Source organism: Cibotium barometz, chromosome 12, assembly GCF_041138505.1.
Source record: "Cibotium barometz isolate CiBa-2024 chromosome 12, ASM4113850v1, whole genome shotgun sequence".
NCBI classification, from domain to species: Eukaryota; Viridiplantae; Streptophyta; class Polypodiopsida; order Cyatheales; family Cibotiaceae; genus Cibotium; species Cibotium barometz.
The window spans coordinates 10,085,999-10,106,180 of record NC_141057.1 but is presented as its reverse complement, the minus strand read 5'-3'; the positions used below and the strand labels follow the sequence as shown (position 1 = coordinate 10,106,180).

At 44.9% G+C, this 20,182-nt stretch overlaps 1 protein-coding gene across 1 annotated transcript in view; it reads left to right on the top strand.

Annotated features, from left to right (window-relative positions):
• Positions 1-3,577: 3,577 nt before the first annotated feature.
• Positions 3,578-20,182, top strand: part of LOC147633036 (uncharacterized) — a 46,906-nt gene continuing 30,301 nt past the window's right edge. The window contains exon 1 of the mRNA XM_086806035.1: positions 3,578-4,645. Coding sequence (XP_086662161.1) covers positions 3,815-4,645 — 831 coding nt within the window. The 5' untranslated portion in view covers positions 3,578-3,814. The remainder of the gene's footprint in view (positions 4,646-20,182) is intronic.

The window sequence follows — 20,182 nt, the reverse complement described above, 5'->3', positions numbered from 1 at the left end:
TCTTATGTCTTTCTCACGATAAAGGCTTACAGGTTTCATCTTTGATTCTAAGCTCTGTTTGTGCTTTCCCATTATTGATTCATCTTTGATTCTTAGCTCTTTTTGCGCTTTCCCATTGTTGCCTTGAGTGGTCCCTTTATTGTTGATCCTTTTGTGATTTCGGCTTGAGATACTACCTCCATGAGATCCTTCTAGGATTAGCTCTAGAGGTATTGGTGTAGGAATGTTTCATGGAAATAGGTTCTACTAGTCCCTCTATTTCTATAGTTGAGCACGTAGAAACCATATGCTTCATGGTCTCCTCTCTTAGGTTAGGGTATTCTTGTAGATTTTTGGGAAGGTACTTTGATCTTGGTTTGTATCATCCTTCCATAGCTTTCTTGGCCATTTCCAGGAGCTCATCCGTTCTATCCATTGGGAACAATCCATCACTGCTTTTCATGCCTCGTTCCTCGTCCAAAGTGATTTGAATAGGAGGTTCCGAAAGATCTTCGATCTTAATATATATTGGATCATCCCTTGGATTCTTGGTTTGTTTGTGCCTCTCATCCCTATAGGCTTGCGATGCTCTTTGGGATTCCTCCCTAACTTCTTCTGTTCTATCCATCAGAATTGGCTTATTCCCACTCTTTTCTTCTATGGTAATTTGAGCAAAGGAATTTGGAACATCCACAATCTCAAAATAACCTAGTAGATCCATAGGAGCTTTCTGCTTTGTTTTCTTTACCACCTTAGAACTTTGGGAAGTTCTTGGCTTAAGGGTGTTTGTTGTAGGCTCTTTTGGCACTTCATGTGCCTTCCCTTTATGACGGTCCCTACTCTTTCTTTTCCTTTATTATGATCCCCACTCTTTCTTTTCCCTATTTTGTTTTTAGGGGTTTCTAATGCATAAGCTATGGACTGGGCTACATGATCTTGAAATTTCCTCTTTTTCTTCTTCTTCTTCTTCTTCTTCTTCTTCTTCTTCTTCTCTCTCTCTCTCTCTCTCTCTCTCTCTCTCTCTCTCTCTCTCTCTCTATTTATTTTTTAAACAAGGTGACTGTGGGAAAGCTAAAATGCGAGCGCCCAAAAAACAAGGGTCGTTTTCTCTTTCTCTTGGTTTCACTCAGTCACCTGGGATCATTAATTTTTTTAATTTAACGTCATCACTTTCTCTCTCTCTCTCTCTCTCTCTCTCTCTCTCTCTCTCTCTCACACACACACACACACACACACACACACACGCATTAGAGCCATGGCCTTGAATGGCTTCAGCTACAATCCACCTTTTATCGACATCCTAAGGCGATTACGAAGCATCGGGAGACACACCTGAAAATTTGATTTTTTTAAAACATCACATCATACGTAAGGTCCTAAGGTCAAGTCATTTTTCTTCAACCTACTCCTAAGATTTTACTGCTACGACTAATTAATTAATGCAAAATAATGGCTTACTAATGGTTCTATGAGAGAGCTCTCGACTCATTGCATCTACGAGCGAAATCTCTCCACAAATAATTTTCTAAATTCCCCAAGAAAATTCATGTGGAAGCAAAATTCCATTTCCCTATTAAAAACCCTTTGCAAGATTCTCTGTATTGCTTAAGGCCAATTCTCTTGCACATCAACACAATCACATTATCATCATCTCTCTCTCTTGCATGCATGCCAGCTCTCTCTTAACGGTAGAATCACATTATCATCTCTCTCTCTCTCTCTCTCTCCTGTTACACCGTTTATTTTCTGTGGATCTTGGTCCTTGATTTCCAGCAAATCTTGGCGGTTGTGAGATGAAGGCCATCATGATCGTTGATGATGCCTCTTGCAAGGGTGTCATCATGCACATTGCACTAGGGATGCTAGAAGGAGAAGTGGCCATTATCATGATCGTTGATGATGCCTCTTTTTGTAGGGGCATCATCATGCACATTGGACTAGGGACTGCAGAAGGAGAAGTGGCCATCATAGGAAATTCATGTTTGGTCAGACCCTTGGAGATGTAGCTAGCGTCAGATTTTGACACAATGCTTTGTTCATATAGGGGCATTAAAGAGATATTCTCAATTGGTTCTAGGCCTTAGTTAAAGAGCACCCGCTATCTTCTTCATCTGCACGAATTTGTGCAAGTTCAATGTCATGCATGTTGCCATGAGATTGTAGATGACCGGGTGCTTGAACCTCTGTAGGAAGAGTTATAGGTCTTTAAGGCTTGACTTAAATAAACCATCAAATAGAGCCATGGTAAAGGCAAGGTTGGGTTCAACGAGAATGAGCACAATAGGAGGGGACCCCTCATAGGCCACACATGAGAGTTTAATACACTAGATGATAGCATGTAACATGAGTGCTGCTATTGTAGAGAGACGATCAAGATAGGTGAATAGGGGCCTACATGCAAATGGTGGACACAGGGATGGTGGCACCTTTGTCAGAGAGGCAAGGGGACAACAACAGCTTTGCCCCCTAGAGGCAAGGGACGTGCAACAACGTTTAATATATTACATATTATTTAGAGACTCTATTTTTGCAACATGGCAAGCTGGAGGATGAGAGAGCTGAAATGGAACAAGGAGGTGGTACTGCCATGTGGACTGCAATGCTTTGTTTGGTCAATATATATTCGTTTCATTTTCTCAATATATTAGTCTCATTTGCACAATATATTCGCTTCGTTTGCTCAATATATTCATTTCGTTTATGCATATATTTGTTTCGTTTTGCTCAATATATATCATAAAGCAAGCATGTATATGAGTCTAAAAATGTCACAAGCTATTTAGCACGAAAAGGGGTGGGTCTAACGTCGTCTGAGAGAGAGAGAGAGAGAGAGAGAGAGAGAGAGAGAGAGAGAGAGAGAGAGAGAGAGAGAGAGAGAGAGAGAGAGAGAGAGAGAGAGAGAGAGCGCTCTGCGATCTCGTTGAGACACAAATGGGTCACATTTCATTTTCACTTGGTTTTTGGTCGACAAGCACCACGACTCAGAAGAAGAGGGGACAAAGTCTCCGCTCTGTGTTCTCGCTTTTACTGCTTGCGGGGCAGAGTCAAGCGCAGCTGGTGTACTGGTATCATAGCACCCTCCCACGGTACTGACCGGGGTTTGATTCCTTGGGTGCGCAACTTTTTGTGACCTTTTCTTTGAAGCTCATGGTTTGGCATAGCTTTTTCCAAGCTTCCTTTAAAGCTGATTGTCGGTTGCTAATGAACCTGGCACATGAGAGAGAGAGAGATGGGGGCAGGCCTAGGAGTGAGAGAGAGAGAGTGAAAGAGAGAGAGAGATATGGCTATAGAGAGGGAACCGGTTCGTTTCTGGAACTATGGTCGCTGCCCCAGCAACACACAGGTTCAATACTAGTTTTTTATTATAAATAAACTATTAAAAAGCTTTAGAGAAACCTTACCAACAAAGGTTCTCCAACAAACCATCAATTAATTAATTGCTCTTCTTATTTTACTCATTGTAGGCCCCTATTTCTTCTTTATTATTTGATTTTGACTAGCCGGCTTGTTTGAAAATTTAAATACACAAACTCACTGGGACACGTGGAAAGGTTGTGTACGGTGGCCCCCCAACGCTGAGTTCTTGGGTTCGAACCATAGATTAGGTCGGTGGTCATCATTTCCTTCCCAGCGCGACCTCACTCCTCTCGCTTCTGCGCCGTTTCTGAGTAACCCAAAATCTCCATGGTTTCCTTTGAGGAAACCCTAATTCTATGTGTGATCGTACTCCATATCTGAAATCCTTGTAAATTTCGACATCTACATCCCTAATCTCTGGAAAAAACCCTAAATCTCCTGAGAATTCTAAACCGTTCCTGAGAAATCCTAAAGCTCCATGGTTTTCTTCGACGAGCACCTGGACGATTCCTCGGACGATGAGCGCTCCGCCACACGGACAGAGGAGGCCCCAGATCCCCCAAGTTCTTCCTCCGTCACATCGCAGATATATTCACAGCTCGTCGTAGAGGTTCGCGGCCACGGCCATCCCTCCCGGGTGGACCTCTCTGTCAGCCACAGCATCTCGTCGCTATCCCGTGAGGTGGAAATAGCGCCCTCGCCTGGGGCGATCCCAGTAAGAAGCGTTACGAGCCATCGTTCGCTCTTCGACCTTGCAGGTTCCTCTTCGACGTACGGCCATGGTAGAGAGCTTGGGGGTAGGTCCAGTGTTCTTGCTCTACAGGTTCCAGCGTCCTCTTTGCCTCCCCCCCTCAGTGCGTCTGCCATGGTAGACTCGTTCCAGATCAGCGCTTCCAGTGCTTTTTTCTCGCCTTTACCGAGCGGTGAGCAAGGGTTGTTAGATGCGGGTCCTTCAACTAGGGAAAGCATGCCTTGCATGTCCTGTCAGGCATCTCATAACACTCACTCAGCTGCGGTATCTTCCAATCGTGGTGGCGACAGAATTATTTCAGGAGCACAAACGCCACATTCATATGCAGCTGGCCAAAGGGGAATTGTTTGCAGATTGACCGAAGTTTTACAGGGCAGGGGAGATGAAGATTTCTTACTCCGGGCCACAAACACAGACAATATGACGTCGCAGTGGTTGCAGGCACTAGACGTCCATGTAGTTGGTGCCTGTAGAGCAGATGAGCGGTTGCGACCCATGCTTCGATGGAACGTGTCATGCTGTGGTGCAGACGGACGCTTACTAGCCCATCTGAGTCAGGCCAGCTTTCAAGCTCGATCCTTGTAGTTTTATCTTGTTGCTCTCAACATTCATTGAGTGGATGGAAATCTAATTAGCGAGATTCATTTGGGGTTCCATATTTGTTGCATTGGATTTTGTATTGGTCCCTCCTGCATGAGAAAGGTGGGAGGAAACAGTGGGAGGCTAGGAAAGAAGGGCATGTTCTGAGATTCATTTGGATTTATTGCATTGGTCCCTCCTGCATGAGAAAGGTGGGAGTTTTTTTTTTTTTTTTTTTTTGGGGGGGGGGGGTGGGGGTGGGAGGAAACAGTGGGAGGCTAGGAAAGAAGGGAATGCAAGAAGGAAGACAGTTGCGTGCATGCTAGAGATATTAAGACTGTTATGAAGGAGGTTGAAGCAGGAGGGTAAAGGAGGGCTAGGGAAGATAAGACCCTTCCATGGTTGTGAGTTCATAAAGGAAGGTTTTCAATGATCTGACAATCTGCAATATGTGAGAACTACACCCTTAAATGGTTAAGAGACTTCCAAAGAGTCAAGTTGGAAAGCAAGCTTGTCCTCATAGTCTGAGTTTAGGTCTGAGGCTTTGATTTTTTATTTTCATTAAGGTTCAAGGAATGCATTCAAGTGCAGCTCAACATGGAGACCCTGCAGTTGAGAGTTGCGTCGGTTTTTCTCTTTTGGGATCTTTGCATTTTGCTTTGTTGGTCTTGAGCTTCACTTGCTATGTTCGTGTAATACCTTTTAATTTTTTTTGCTAATGCGATGGCACGGAACAAATCTGAGTCAGTTCATGTCTCTCAATGAAACATAAGATGTCAAAATGAATGCGAAAACTGAGTTCTGTAACTTACTGTTATTGTGAAGCATCTGAACATTGTAAATTAAAAATTAAAGCATACATGGAAGCCAGTGTGTTCTTCAAATCACAAGAATGCATGATTGTAAGAGTGCTCCATTTAAGAAAAGGAGTGGCTTGATTTTAAAAGATGATTTTAATTTTGGCAGCAAGTGCCATAGAACTCATGGCAGTATTTGCAGTCGGTGCAGTAAGGTTGTGTCATGGACAGTAGTACCCTGGTCAAGTTTACAAAAAGAGGGTTTAAGAGGTAGGAGAAACGAGAGAAGAGAGAGAAGGACGTATCTCATGTTGGGGCATGTTGGGGCATCACCCATATAGATTCTTGTTTGGGCAAGGTACAAATCAGGTCTTGTTTTTTGAGTGAGAGCTGCACTTCACTGAAATTGCTCCTGGCTATAGATGTGGGAGGCCTGAGCTTGGAAAGTGAGCTGATCTTCAAATTGACCTGCAGTTAGAAAAGACAGTATGCAACCATGTGGCATCATGCATGAGTCCACGTGGCCCCCAGCTCTACCCTATCCCCCCCAAATGTAGAACTGCTGCCAGCGCCACCACATCAAAGCAGGAGCTTCACACTTGGTGCAGCTGATGTGCAGCAGAGAGGCCAGCCATTCCTGCCTCTACTATTACAACAACATGAGGCTTTCTGGCCACCATATTTGGTTGGTGGGAATTTGTCAAATTTGGCAATATTTGTGACTAAAAAGCTTGCTGTGTAGATGCAACTACATACATGCAGAGAGACCCATGGGTCTGCTGTGCTCCCCACAGGATGGACTTGTTTAAGTGCAGTGCAGAGAGGCCAGCCATGCCTGCCCCTACTATTACAACAACATGAGGCTTTCTGGCCACCATATTTGGTTGGTGGGAATTTGTCTAATTTGGCAATATTTGTGACAAAAAGACTTGCTGTGTAGATGCAGCTACATACATGTAGAGAGACCCATGGGTCTGCTGTGCTCCCCACAGGACGGACTTAAACGTTTGAGTGCAATGCAGGAAATATCAGGAGCTCTCAGGGAAGCGTTTAATTTTCAATTGCACAAGGAAAGTATAGACAGCAACAAACTGAAAGAAAACACACAACACAAGCACTGGGTTGCAACAGCCAAGGGAAACTCACCCCCTCTTCCTCCTCCCCTTTTTGATCCCTTTTGGAATATTCTCTTTGTTGATTTGAGATTGTTGAGTACAAAGGCTGAAGTCTGATGAATCAGTTACTTTATTGTGCTCTCAAATATTACAAGCCTGAAACAAAAATAAAACCTGTCTAGTCAAATCTACAGTCATATCACTCTGATGAAGTAAAAGGCTCTGAAGATGCTCCTCGTTTGTTAAGTTTCTGCCTGGATCTAGGCCTTCTTTGGCTGCTGTTTCGTGCGGTGCTGATGAGGTAAATGGTGGGGGACAGGGGGTCCTTTTAACAAGCAGTACGTCTCGTCTACAACTGACCTATTGACCTGCTGTAGGGGCCTTAAAAATGGTGGAAAACCCCTTAAGGTGGTCCTTATTGTCTAAATCATATGAAAAGCCCCCTGCTGGGCCTAGATCATCTGGGGGTCAGATGTTGGGCGGCCCCCAAGCTGGTTGTCTGTTACTGTACATCCCTGACCCAAGTCTTATTTGTTGAGATCCGGCTGCCTTTGATGTCCTCATAGCTGCCTTCTTATCCGAGCCTGCATTCTCACAGGCCTCTGCGCCTCTGGGCACCATCATAGGTCTGCACCTTGTGTGAAAACAATATTTTTCCCAGCCCTAAAAAGGAGATTTTTCTGGGTATTTTTGGTTTTATTTGGGGATTTTTGTCTTTGCTGCTGGCCGACAGCCTTTAGACTGGCGGACCAGCACTCCCCCTTAGTATATATAGCTTTGCCTCATCATTCACCTCGGTGTACCATATCATTGATCATATCTGGTACCACTTCATATGCTGCTGCTGCTGCTTCTGCCGGGCTCTACACAACGTCGCTTCATCCTCCTCGCCTGACAAGACAGCACATCAGAATTTTCTCTTCTGGCCACATCACGGGACAGCTGCCCACTCTCTGCTTCGGGCCACACCGTGGGACAGCAGCCCTCTTTGCTACATTTAGCACTTACATCAGCGTTTTACATTTACATCAGCAGTCACATCATGGCAAACCATTGTTGTTGCCTATTTTGAAGACCAAGGAAGAGATCTTCCATGCGGACGAGTTTGTTCGAGATTTGGATACGGCCTTTGCATAGGTTCGGAAGGCTATTGAGACATCTCAAGCCAAGCAAAAGAAAGCTGTAGATAAGCACAGAAGGAAGGTCACTTTTGAAGAAGGGGATTGGGTGCTATTGCGATTTGAAAAAGCAAGACTTAGAAAGCCAAAAGCTAAGGAGCTCAAAGGAACCCAAGCTTGCCCCTAGATATTATGGACCTTTTCAGGTTACCAAGAAGATCCACGATGTATGTTATCGTTTGGACCTTCTAGACCATTGGAGGATACATAATGCCTTCCATGTGTCACGACCCTGTGTTGTTCTCTTGACAGAATGCAAGTGTGCATGGGGACATGGTGGACAGTGTGAATGGCATCGGTTTGGGAGTTTAAAAGGACTCAAGGTTTTAACAAGGTTCTTTTTATTTAACCCATGTGAAAAAGGGGTTTAAAACCTTTAAAAATAAAACAATACCCTTTATGGAGGAATCATGGCCCATAAGCTATTTTTGGGGGAGACCCTTTTTATGAAGAAGTCGGGCTGCAGCTTATGGTGGTGCTTTTCTGGCGGGCAGGGCTGAAAAAGATGGGAGGTGTGTGCGTTTTCTTATGGAGGGGGTGGCGGCTGTAGAGAGAGGCCTCTTGGTGAAAAGCAGGCGGGGCAGAACAATATGTACACGCCTTCTTCTTCTTCTTTCTCATGAGGGAGTTGGTGGGCTGGGCTGTAGGAAAAAGAGAACTGAGCAAGGAGCGCAGAGTCCAGCTGGACAGCAGGCTCATCCACAGGCTTCTCTCCCCCTCGCTTGCTACAAGTCGGGTAGCAACACACATAGGGCCCTTTCTTTTGTGCAACAAACCGGCGGGCTGAACTGCCATGTCTCTCTTTTTTACTAGGAGGCGGGGCTGGCTTGAGCACGCTTTCTCTCTCTTTGAGGACTGGCAAGACTGGACAGCAGGGAGCGTCGGGCTGTGTGCTTTTCTCTCTCTCTCTCTCTCTCTTTTGGGAGGAGGGGTTTGGCAGCTTGGAGAGTGGGTTCCAAGGACTTTATATGGACTGTTTTTGGTTGGCTGCAAATTCAGCTATGTGCTTGGGTTTTCGGCTACAAGTACAGGTCACTTGGATGTGTTTCTTGGCATGGGAGTGATGCAAGCTCGCTTGGCTGCATGTTCATGGAGCAAATTGTTTTCTTCTTGCTGGAAAGGAACAGAGGGACATACAGTTATGGGCATCTCTCTGTTTCCAGATGTTTCATGAGGGAACATGTAACTGGATGTATGCCGTTGTTGGTAGTGTTTTTGAATGGTGCTGTGAATGGATTTGTATGGAAACATGACAAATGTTTCAAAGGGAAACAGGCCTAAGGGTTTCATGTGGAAACAGGTCATAGGTTTCTTGTGGAAACATGTTTTTGGTTTGGCCAGGAGATAGGTCACAGAGGGTACAGGAATGGACACATGTTTGGTACAGCCTTGTTGCTGATTGGACAGGGGTTTGGGAATCCATGACTGAGATGGATAATACCCTTGGAAGGCAGAGAGGGTTGGTACAAGTGTGTCGATTGTATGGTATGCTTTGTTGTGATGCGAGTTCTCTTTGGGAAAATAGTTTGGAGTCTTTGTTGTGATGTAGGAGCACTGGATGTGTCAGGGCGTGATGATGTTCATAGGGTGAGAGGCTATGGATGGTTGTGGCAGCCCTGATCATGGGAGAAAGCTTCTGTATGCAGGACTCATGTGAAAGAGTCTTTTGATGTGAACAATGGCTGGACTTGTTTGGGATGCCGAGTGGACAAGAAGCCATGATGCAGGGTCTTTGCAGGCCTCAGGAGTTCTACTGTGATGGCTGAGTTTCCAGCCTTATTGTAGTCAAAGCTCTCTTATAATCAATTAAAGAAATACCGCAAGGGGCGCCACTGCGTTTTGGGGCCAATCGGTGTCGTGTACTGTTTGCAGGAGCACTCTAGCTCCCCTTGTTTGTTTTCCTTTTCTAGGTCTTCAAAGGTGTTGAAGTGTTTTGCGTGCAAGTTTGTTTTTGCACCGCCCTTTGGTTTCGTCTGAAGACCGAGGCCGGTTTACACCATGTCAGTTTATTGAAGCCATATACAAGACTACCCCCAGAGGAGCCTATATTGGAGGATCCACCAGAAGTGGCAGAACAAGAAGAAATATTACAACCGGAACAGATTGTATTCCATTCCGTGAGAAAAAGAGGAAGGATAGTGGTCAGGAAATTCCTCTTGAAGTTTAAGAACTATTCGCCTATGGATGCGAAATGAATGCCAGAAGAGTACTTCAAGGACTACCCATATATTCTTCGAGTTTATGAGGAAGCAGTTGGTCCAGATGTATTTGAAGTATAGGCTCGAAACGTCTTGTGATCAAGACAGATTTAAGAGGGAGGGATTGTACCTCTAGTCCTCTTCATTGTATATATTTATACTGAAATGGAATTGATCATTATCTTGCTTATGTAATGGTCTTGATTGGATATACTGTAGTTTGGGTGGCAACTGTAACTATTTGGGTTTCACGTGATGAAACCCATGCCCGGACACGAGATAGGTGGAAGAAGACATGGGGACAGGGTCCATAAGGTTTGATTAAGAAAAAGCACCATTCTTGGTTGAAAAGCACATGGTTGACCACGAGCCAAGGGCACCATTGGAAAGAGGACACCAAGCCGGACCAAAAAGCTAAAAGACGCTTTCTCAAAAAGCAGCTCTAAGGCCAAAAGCAAGGCCTTAAAGCTAGAAAAGCAAAGCACCAAAAGTTGCGTAATATTTTATTAATAAAAGTAAAAAGAGCAAAAGAAAAGGCAAAAAGGAAAAAGCAAAGCATAAAAAGGCAAAGCAAAAGCATGGACACGCTTTTGGCAAAAAGCAGAGCCCTTTTCAAGTATAAAAAGGCTTCAACCTCTCTTGTAGCATCATGAAGGAGATTGTGGAGTGTGTGGGCATCATTATGATCATGGAGAGCTTCTTCCTGACCATCAACACCTTCTCCAACTTGCTTTTCAGATGTACGGTTAGCCCTAGACTTGTATGGGCATATGCATGGGCGATACGGATGCGTGTACTGAGCTGCACGGACATGTACGGACAGAAATTTCAAAAACCCTAAAATTGCTCCAAAAACCCTAAAGACTGCTTTTTGGAGGTTTTTATCGCCCGAAAACCATTAAAACAGGTTTTATATCAATTTTCTTGCCAGAAAGAGCTTTTCTAGGATTTTCATCATCGACAAGGCTATAGGAGTTGTGGAGATTATTCATGGGATGAGCGAGTGGATTTTGAGCTTGGACATGGAAGCTTGAACTTGAGTAGACATGAAGAACTTGGACATAGAGCTTGGGCATGAAGCTTGGACATGAACATGGAACATAGAGCTTAGACACGGAGCTTGGATTTGGACTTAGACTTGGACTTGGATCTGGACTTGGACTTTGACTTGGATTTGGATTTGGATTCATTGGATTTGGATTTGGATATTGGATCTGGTACTAGCCCGGTGAGAGAGATTTGTGGGTCATCCCTGTGGTGTGCTCGGCATCAGAGATCTCATGCCTGGACATCGATATCGACTTGGATATTCTACATTAGCATATGTGTTTGATTTGTATTCATTGATTGTATTGATCCTGTCCAGCGTGCTCGTGGATTGTTCTTGAATAAATTCTTGAAAGGGGACGGGGCTTGTTCCCCGCTCAATGTGGTGTACTGTGCAAGATCCCTATTCTCTTCTCTCTCTCCCCTGTCTCTCTCTCTCTATATCTTTATCTCTTGGACACGTGGTTGAGTCTGTCACTGCACGCCTCGTTGGGCTTACAACAACGATGTCCGAAAGCCCAAGGAGAAAGATTTATAAATGGGAGGCAATGATGCTAGAAGACCCATTGGACGGCAACGATGCCAGACATATTGGACTTTGCAGTCGGACGGTCATTGCGACCAGATGGCCCAGATGACTGTATTGGATTTCATGGTCGGGTGGTCAATACGACCAGATAGCCCAGATGATTGTATTGGATTTCATAGTTGGGCGGTCAATGTCACGTGCACACCAGTCAGGTGTACAGTGACATGGCATCATTACGGCATCATTAGCATCATCAGATTCATCAGATATTTAATCAGCATTTATTCAGGCATTTTTATGCATTTTTGGGACAGCCGACTAGCATTTATGCTATGATTGGCATTATTTATGCAGTCGTGGACATATAGCAGCTGGCCGACTGTAGCAATACTGGCCGACCAGCATCAGTACCCACCTATAAAGGGAAACGCTTCCTCATCAGCAGGAGCATGCGTTTTCAGCCTTCATCCCAGTATTCAGCATTCCCAAACGCATCATAGAAGCATTCAGTCATCAGCAGGCTCATCAGAGTGAAGCGCATCATCCTTTGGATCATCTGGCGTTTCAGCATATCAGCCTCAGCACCATAATCAGCAAACGCAGCCTCCTCTGGAGCATCATGCGTTTCAGCCATCATCATCAGTTAACGCATCCCATCAGCATCTTCATCAGTAACGCATCTTCATCAGTATTCATCTGCAGCAAACGCAGCCCCATTCAGTTCAGTCCAGCCCATCAGTGCTGCGTTTCATTATCAGGTTAGCATTCAGCTTCTGTTCCAAAGCCTCCCTTCAGTGTTTCCTTCCCAGGAGACAAGGGAAAGAGTGGACAGCAGTTCAGCCCGCATTTCCAGCACATAGTCAGCATATTCAGCTTTACAGATCCATTTGGATCATCATTGTAACCGCATTCATTCATTTAATATAGCTGCACTGCATTGACACATACTTGTCTGTCTCTTTGTCTATCTCTTAAACATCATTAAGTGCAGTTTAGTTAGACTAAGGTTGTGATTACTACGGTCACCATCCCTCTCATGTCACATTAAAAAAATGTGACATGAGAGGGATGGTGACCGTAGTAATCACAACCTTAGTCTAACTAAACTGCACTTAATGATGTTTAAGAGATAGACAAAGAGACAGACAAGTATGTGTCAATGCAGTGCAGCTATATTAAATGAATGAATGCGGTTACAATGATGATTAGTCTAACTAAACTGCACTTAATGATGTTTAAGAGATAGACAAAGAGACAGACAAGTATGTGTCAATGCAGTGCAGCTATATTAAATGAATGAATGCGGTTACAATGATGATCCAAATGGATCTGTAAAGCTGAATATGCTGACTATGTGCTGGAAATGCGGGCTGAACTGCTGTCCACTCTTTCCCTTGTCTCCTGGGAAGGAAACACTGAAGGGAGGCTTTGGAACAGAAGCTGAATGCTAACCTGATAATGAAACGCAGCACTGATGGGCTGGACTGAACTGAATGGGGCTGCGTTTGCTGCAGATGAATACTGATGAAGATGCGTTACTGATGAAGATGCTGATGGGATGCGTTAACTGATGATGATGGCTGAAACGCATGATGCTCCAGAGGAGGCTGCGTTTGCTGATTATGGTGCTGAGGCTGATATGTTGAAACGCCAGATGATCCAAAGGATGATGCGCTTCACTCTGATGAGCCTGCTGATGACTGAATGCTTCTATGATGCGTTTGGGAATGCTGAATACTGGGATGAAGGCTGAAAACGCATGCTCCTGCTGATGAGGAAGCGTTTCCCTTTATAGGTGGGTACTGATGCTGGTTGGCCAGTATTGCTACAGTCGGCCAGCTGCTATATGTCCACGACTGCATAAATAATGCCAATCATAGCATAAATGCTAGTCGGCTGTCCCAAAAATGCATAAAAATGCCTGAATAAATGCTGATTAAATATCTGATGAATCTGATGATGCTAATGATGCCGTAATGATGCCATGTCACTGTACACCTGACTGGTGTGCACGTGACAGTCAATACGACCAAATGGCCCAAATGACTATTGATGAACTCTCAGGCGGTCATGGTGACTAGATGGCCTTGAGGGTAGACCATAGTAACATAAAAACCCGTTTTGCCCTCTCGAAACGGCACGAAATGTTCCGAAACAAAACGAAACCTGCCCATCGAAACGGTGTTTCGCCCAAATGTGAAGTGAGGTCAAAAAAAGGGGCGGAAGGTTTTTTTTTGCAAATGCAATTTTTGCCGTCGTTTCCGTCCTTGTTTGCTGCCCATTTGCCACTTCACGCATCCGACGCTTCTTCTCGCCCACAACTTGTTGCTCCACCTCTTCTCCTTGTCCACTCCTCCTTTTCGCTCCTTCACTTCTTCTTCTCCACGCCTCCTCTTCCTCTTCCTCTCTTCTCCTCCGCGGTCCACCCCTCCTCTTCCCTCCTCCTCTTTCTCTCCTTTTCTTGTCTTCCAACTCTCTCTCCTTTTCTTCTCACCTCCCTCTTCCCTTCCAACATGTTTCTTTCCTCCTCTCTTTCTCTCCTTTTCTTGCCCAAATTTTGAAAATACCAAAAACCTACTCCCAAAATCACGAATTTCATATCCACTAGTCCCAAAAAATACATCTTTATCTTTCTGTTGGCTATGTTATAAATTTGGTATGTGTTTATAAGAAGTGTCATTTCGAAACCTTTGCATTTCGTCCAAAACAGACGAAATGAAATGAAACCTTCAAAACGACGAAATGTTTCATGTTTCTATGGGGTAGACTGAGTGGTCCTAGTGACAGCACGGTGTCGATGAAACCAAACAGGACAATCCATGAACAGGAGGATCATTACTTGTGCCTTGCATTATGATGTATGTTTGAATTTCTTTGACTTTGTGTGCTGTTTTTGATGCATGGACAATGCTTGGATTTATGGCATGTGATAGTCCATTGGGCTCCAGACTACCTGGCCAGTACCTGGAATACCCACTAGACACGAATGATGCATACTTGTTTGTTGACTAGCTTGTGTCTAGTTTTTCTAGAAGGTTATTATATCTAACCCATGTTACAGGCTATCAAGAATATATACCATCAAGAACAAGGACTTCGGTCAAAGAAAGGCATAAAGGATGTTGCTAGAGGAGCAGAAGACACCACATATATGAGGAAAGACCAGATGGGGCTAGTACCACGATTATATGCATGCCACAGTTGAGGACGATTGTGATGTAAGAGGGAGGGAATGTAACTATTTGGTCCTCCAAGCTCTTTTCACATGATAGAACTCATGCCCGGACACATGGACATGATAATGGACACATGGGAACCAAAAGTTGGGATTGGAAAAAGCATCAGTCTTGGTCAAAAAGCAGGAAAAAGCGAAAGTTAAACTTTGTTGACCAAAAAGTTGAGGGCACCGTTGAAAAGAGGACATCAAACTGGATCAAAAAGCTAAAGGCCGCTTTTTCAAAAAGTTGTTTCAAGGCCAAAAAGCAAGGCCCTGAAGATTGTCAAAGCAAATTAAGAACTTTGAATATTATTATTAATATTTAATAAAAACAAAAGCAAGGAGGCAAAGCAAAAGCAAGAAAATAAAACAAAAGCAGGGCAAGGCAAAAGCATGGTCCCCCATCAAGTATATAAGAAGTTTGTACCTCCATGGAAGAGCATAGAGAATTTTTTGGAGCTAATACCTTGGTGGAAAATAAGCCTTGAGGAGAGCAAGAGAACTTTGAGAGGCATCATCATCATCCTCCCTCTCTACTTCCTCACACCACCCATCTCCTCCACCTCCGCCGGCGGCAGCCTTCCTTGTAGTGCCAACCTCCATCGCTGCTCCGTCCTCTGTGCGCCGACTGTGTGCTGCCTTTGCTTGCGCCACCTTGTTGCCTCTGTCTAAGCGCTGCCTCAGCACGATAGCCGCCACCTACAACGCCTCTATTTTGCTGTTGCGCTACACTGTGTATAGCGCCGCCTCCGGTAGCAGCAGAGCGCCGTCGCTGTCCGTCTCTTTGTGCTTCCTTTGCGTCGTTAGTTGCGCTGTTTGCCGTTGCCTCCAGTCTTCACCCGCTAGCAGCACAGCCTCCGCCAGCAAACGCTCACATAGTGCTTGAAAGAATGGGTACTATGCTGAGATACCCACTTAGAAATGCTGCAAGAACTGTACAACACTCTATATGGATAGCAAGCATAAAGGAGAAAAGAAGATCACTGCTGAATATCACCAGAAAAGGTAGTACATGTGGAGCAGTATGAGGGAGGTCTCGTAGATGCTGCCTATCACTGCAAAAGCTGAAAAATGAGATGATAATGATGCTAAGCCAAGCCACCTATATATATGTGGGAAGGAGCTGGTCGGCCAGCTGTAGCAAAGAAATGCTTGGATTTATGGCATGTAATAGTCCACTAGGCTCTAGACTACCTGGCCAATACTTGGAATACAGGTGTAGACGCGAATGATGCATACTTGTTTGTTGACTAGCTTGTGTCTAGTTTTTGTAGAAGGTGAGTATGCATTTATATCTAACACGTGACAGGCCATGAAGATGTACCATCAAGAACAAGGACATTGGTCAAAGAAAAGGCATAGAGATGTTGCCAGACGAGCAGAAGGCACCACATATATGGGAAAGACCAGATGCACAATCTCACTAGATGGGGCTAATACCTTGAAAACATATGGAAGTACTTGATGTACGTGCAACACATGGATATAGATGGAACATATGGATATGCTTGGAACACTTGCAGTCCGCAGTTGAGGATGTTAGCATTATTCATCTCCTGGTAGTGTGCCCAAGTTGCGTATCAGGGGTGCCCAGATTTTTCCCGGGCAACACCTTATTTTTTTACTCATGTTCAGGCCTTGGTTGTAGGGTTGACCGTTGTCCACCCATTATCACATGTTTGTTTTTGTCTAGTCATGGGTCTTTTTCTAGAGCCAGTCGGCCAGCTCCACAAGGAGCTATATAAGGCCATGCTCTTATTCACTTGGAGACACCTTGACAAGGGCTTCCGGGCCCGGGTCCTCCCTCAGGGGAGTTGCTTATCATGCCCGCACTTACGGGGACCACTCCTTGCACAGGGCTGATTGTATCATTGCTTCTTCTTCATTATGCAGATTTGTTTTCTTTCTCTCTGTGCCTATGTCTCATGCTTTACGCCACGGACTTTTGACATGGTATCAGAGCACCGGGTTGAGGCTCTTCTACAAAAGGTGTTTTGGCATTTTTTCTGAGAGGAGGATTTCTGCATTTTTCTATACTGCTGGTTGCAGAGGAGGAGGGACTGTTTTGGCCTTGTCTAGGTGGCTGAAGGAGATACCTTTGGCTGCGTTTTCTGCAGAGTTGGGGCAGCAAGCAGGGGAGATACCTGTGGCTGCGTTTTCTGCAGAGATGGGGCAGCAAGCAGGGGAGATACCTATGGCTGCGTTTTCCCCCAGAGGAGGTGCTAAAGGTGCTGTGCTTTCCTCCTCCCTCTCTTCTTCTTGGTACACGTGCTGCCGGCTGTTTACAGCAGCGTTGTTTTGGCATTGTCTCATCTGCGTTTCTGGAGGCAGTGGAGGTAGGTGTTCTTTTCCGGAATGGTGCCTTCCCACATGGCCTTGAGCCCTTGCTTGGTCAATCTTTGCTTTGTCAGAGTTTTCAGATTCATGGGTGCACACTTGGATTCACATCCTCGAGGTGTGTGTGTAAGACAGTTAGTCCTTTCTCGACAGCAGAGGGGGTCTATGAGTTTGTGCCAGTTCAGCATAGTTTTGCTGGTGTATAGGTGTTTCCTTTAGGTTCTCAGGGTGTTCACCTTAAGAGGGGGATGTGGTTACTTGAGCCACTCCTATTCCCTAGGCAGATGGCCTTCTGGATTATAGGGTACAGGCACAAGAGTCTTCATCCCTAGGATGAGCATTGATTTGGGAGCTTGGTGTACAGGTTGATATCGACATTCATGCAGAGGCAGGCTAGGTCACTGGGTGACGAGAGCTGTTGTCAAGGTTCATAGGTACTTGCTCAGTTGCAGGATGGGAACAAGATGCATGCCAGGTGTACAGGTTCATTGGGCACAGGTAGGTACCAATGGAGCAGCAGTTTGGAGCAGATGATTAACATCAGATTGTGCTTTGGGATGATGAGTTGTGGATGTTTGGTTCCACATGGACACGTGACTAGTTGGTTGGGAGCTTGCCAGCTGGGGGTGTCAGGTTTTGGCAGGAGAGCTTTCTTGAGCTCAGTGCCATAGTTAACAGCAAAGAGCTCAGGGGGTGTTGCCCTGTGATTGGGTGACTCATAGGGGTGTGTGAGTAGTAGTCCCATGACACGACGACGAGTTATGGATACAGGTTTTAAAGGTCAGGCCACTTGGAGTGTTAGCAGGACAGAGAGGCATTCTTGGACCGAGGGATACATGGAGATCCGGAAACCTTGTATTTGGAGATTGGTGCTCAACAAGCTCAGAGTTGGAGGCTTGAGTACCAGGGCTGATGTAGACATTGTGGGCCTCTAGGGTGCCTAGAGGGGGTGCCAACAGGGAGACAGTTTGGCGGTGTTCTCTAAGGAGCAGATTTTTTCTTGGAGGTAGAGAGTCAGATGACATTCTTTCTTGGGCTGAAGAGGGAGCACATTGTGTGGACTGGTGTGATATAGATCGGGTTGGAGATATGGACATCTGGTGGTTCATTTTCTGGATTTTGCTGGACTTCTGGATCGGGAGAAGTTTCTTGGAGTACGTGGCAGAGGCGGGAGCAGATCGACTTCTCGACTTGCTTTGGAGGTTTCCTTTTCCAGCTCCTTGGACCGGTTTCTCTCCCAGGATCTGAGAGGGGATGTTAGCATTATTCATCCCATGGTAGTGTGCCCAAGTTGTGTATCAGGGGTGCCCAGATTTTTCCCAGGCAACACCTTATTTTTTTCTCATGTTCAGGCCCTTGGTTATAGGGTTGGCCACCCATTATCACATGTTTGTTTTTGTCCAGTCGTGGATCTTTTTCTAGAGCCAGTCGGCTAGCTCCACAAGGAGCTATATAAGGCCATGCTCTTATTCACTTGGAGACACCTTGACAGGGGCTTCCAGGCTCGGGTCTTCCCTTAGGGGAGTTGCTCATCATGCTTGCACTTATAGGGACTACCCCTTGCACAGGGCTGATTGTATCATTACTTCTTCTTCATTATGCAGATTTGTTTTCTTTCTCTCTGTGCCTATGTCTCACGCTTTCCGCTCGCTGCACACTTTTGACAGAGGACAACTGCGATATAAGAGGGAGGGGATGTAACTATTTGGCTCTCCTAGCTCTATTTCACATGATGAAACCCATGCCCGAACACTAGATAGGTGGAAGAAGACATGGGGACAGGGTCCATAAGGTTTGATTAACAAAAAGCACCATTCTTGGTCAAAAAACATGAAAAAAAACAAAAAGTCAAATAAGGTTGACCACGAGCCAACGGCACCATTGGAAAGAGGAGGCTAAGCTAGACCAAAAAGCTAAAAGCCGCTTTTTCAAAAAGCAACTCCAGGGCCAAAAAGCAAGGCCTAGAAGCTAGAAAAGCAAAACAAGAACTTTTGACTAAAGTTGAGTAATATTTTACTAATAAAAAGACCAAAAGCAAAGTAAAAGGCAAAAGCATCACTTTTTGGCAAAAAGCAATGCTTTCCCAAGTATAAAAGAAACATGAGCCTCTCTTGAGCATCAAGTTGAAGAAGAATCTATTCATCGCATTGCCATCTTTGTTGAAGCGTGGAGATCATCTTCTCCATCATCATCTATGAACCAAATCATGGAGTTTATCATCGCTGCTTGCTGATTTCAGAGCATCTTTATCGGCTGTAGTGCCACGTCATCATATGTCCATATGATTGTACGGATCCGTATAGCCGTACAGAACCATACGGACATGTACGGATAGAAAATTTCAGAATACCCTAAAAATTTCAAAAACCCTAAAACTGCTCCAAAAACCCTAAAAATTGCTTTTTGGAGGTTTTTATTGCGCGAAAACTGTTAAAATAGGTTTTATATCAATTTTCTTTCCAGAAAGAGCTTTTCCATGGTTTTCTTCATCGACAAGGCTATAGGAGTTCTGGAGATTACTCATGGGATGAGCGAGTGTTTCCTAGACTTGGACTTGGACTTGGATTTGGATCTGGAACTTGGACTTGGATATGAACTTGGACTAGAATATGGATATGGACTTGGACTTGGACTTGGACTTGGATATGAACTTGGATTTGGACATTGGATTGGGACTTGGACTTGGATTCATTGGATTTGGGTATTGGATCTAGTACTAGCCCGGTGAGAGATTCTTGTGGGTCATCCTCGTGGTGTGCTCGGCATTAGAGATCTTGTGCCTCGACATCGACATCGACATCGACTTGGATATCTTGCATCGGTATATTTATTTGTTTTGGATTCATTAATTGTATTGATCTTGGCCAGCGTGGCCGTGGATTGTTTTTGAATAAATTCCTGAAAAGGGGCGGAGCTTGTTGTGGTGTATTATGCAAGATCTCTATTCCCTTCTCTCTCTCCCTTGTCTCTATATCTTTATCTCTTGGACACATGGTTTGAGTCTGTCACTCCATGCTCCGCTGGGCTTAGAGGAGGAAAACCTCGGACGCATTTATATATCGCCATATTAAGCAAGCCATCATGGAGGTAAGTTTCAA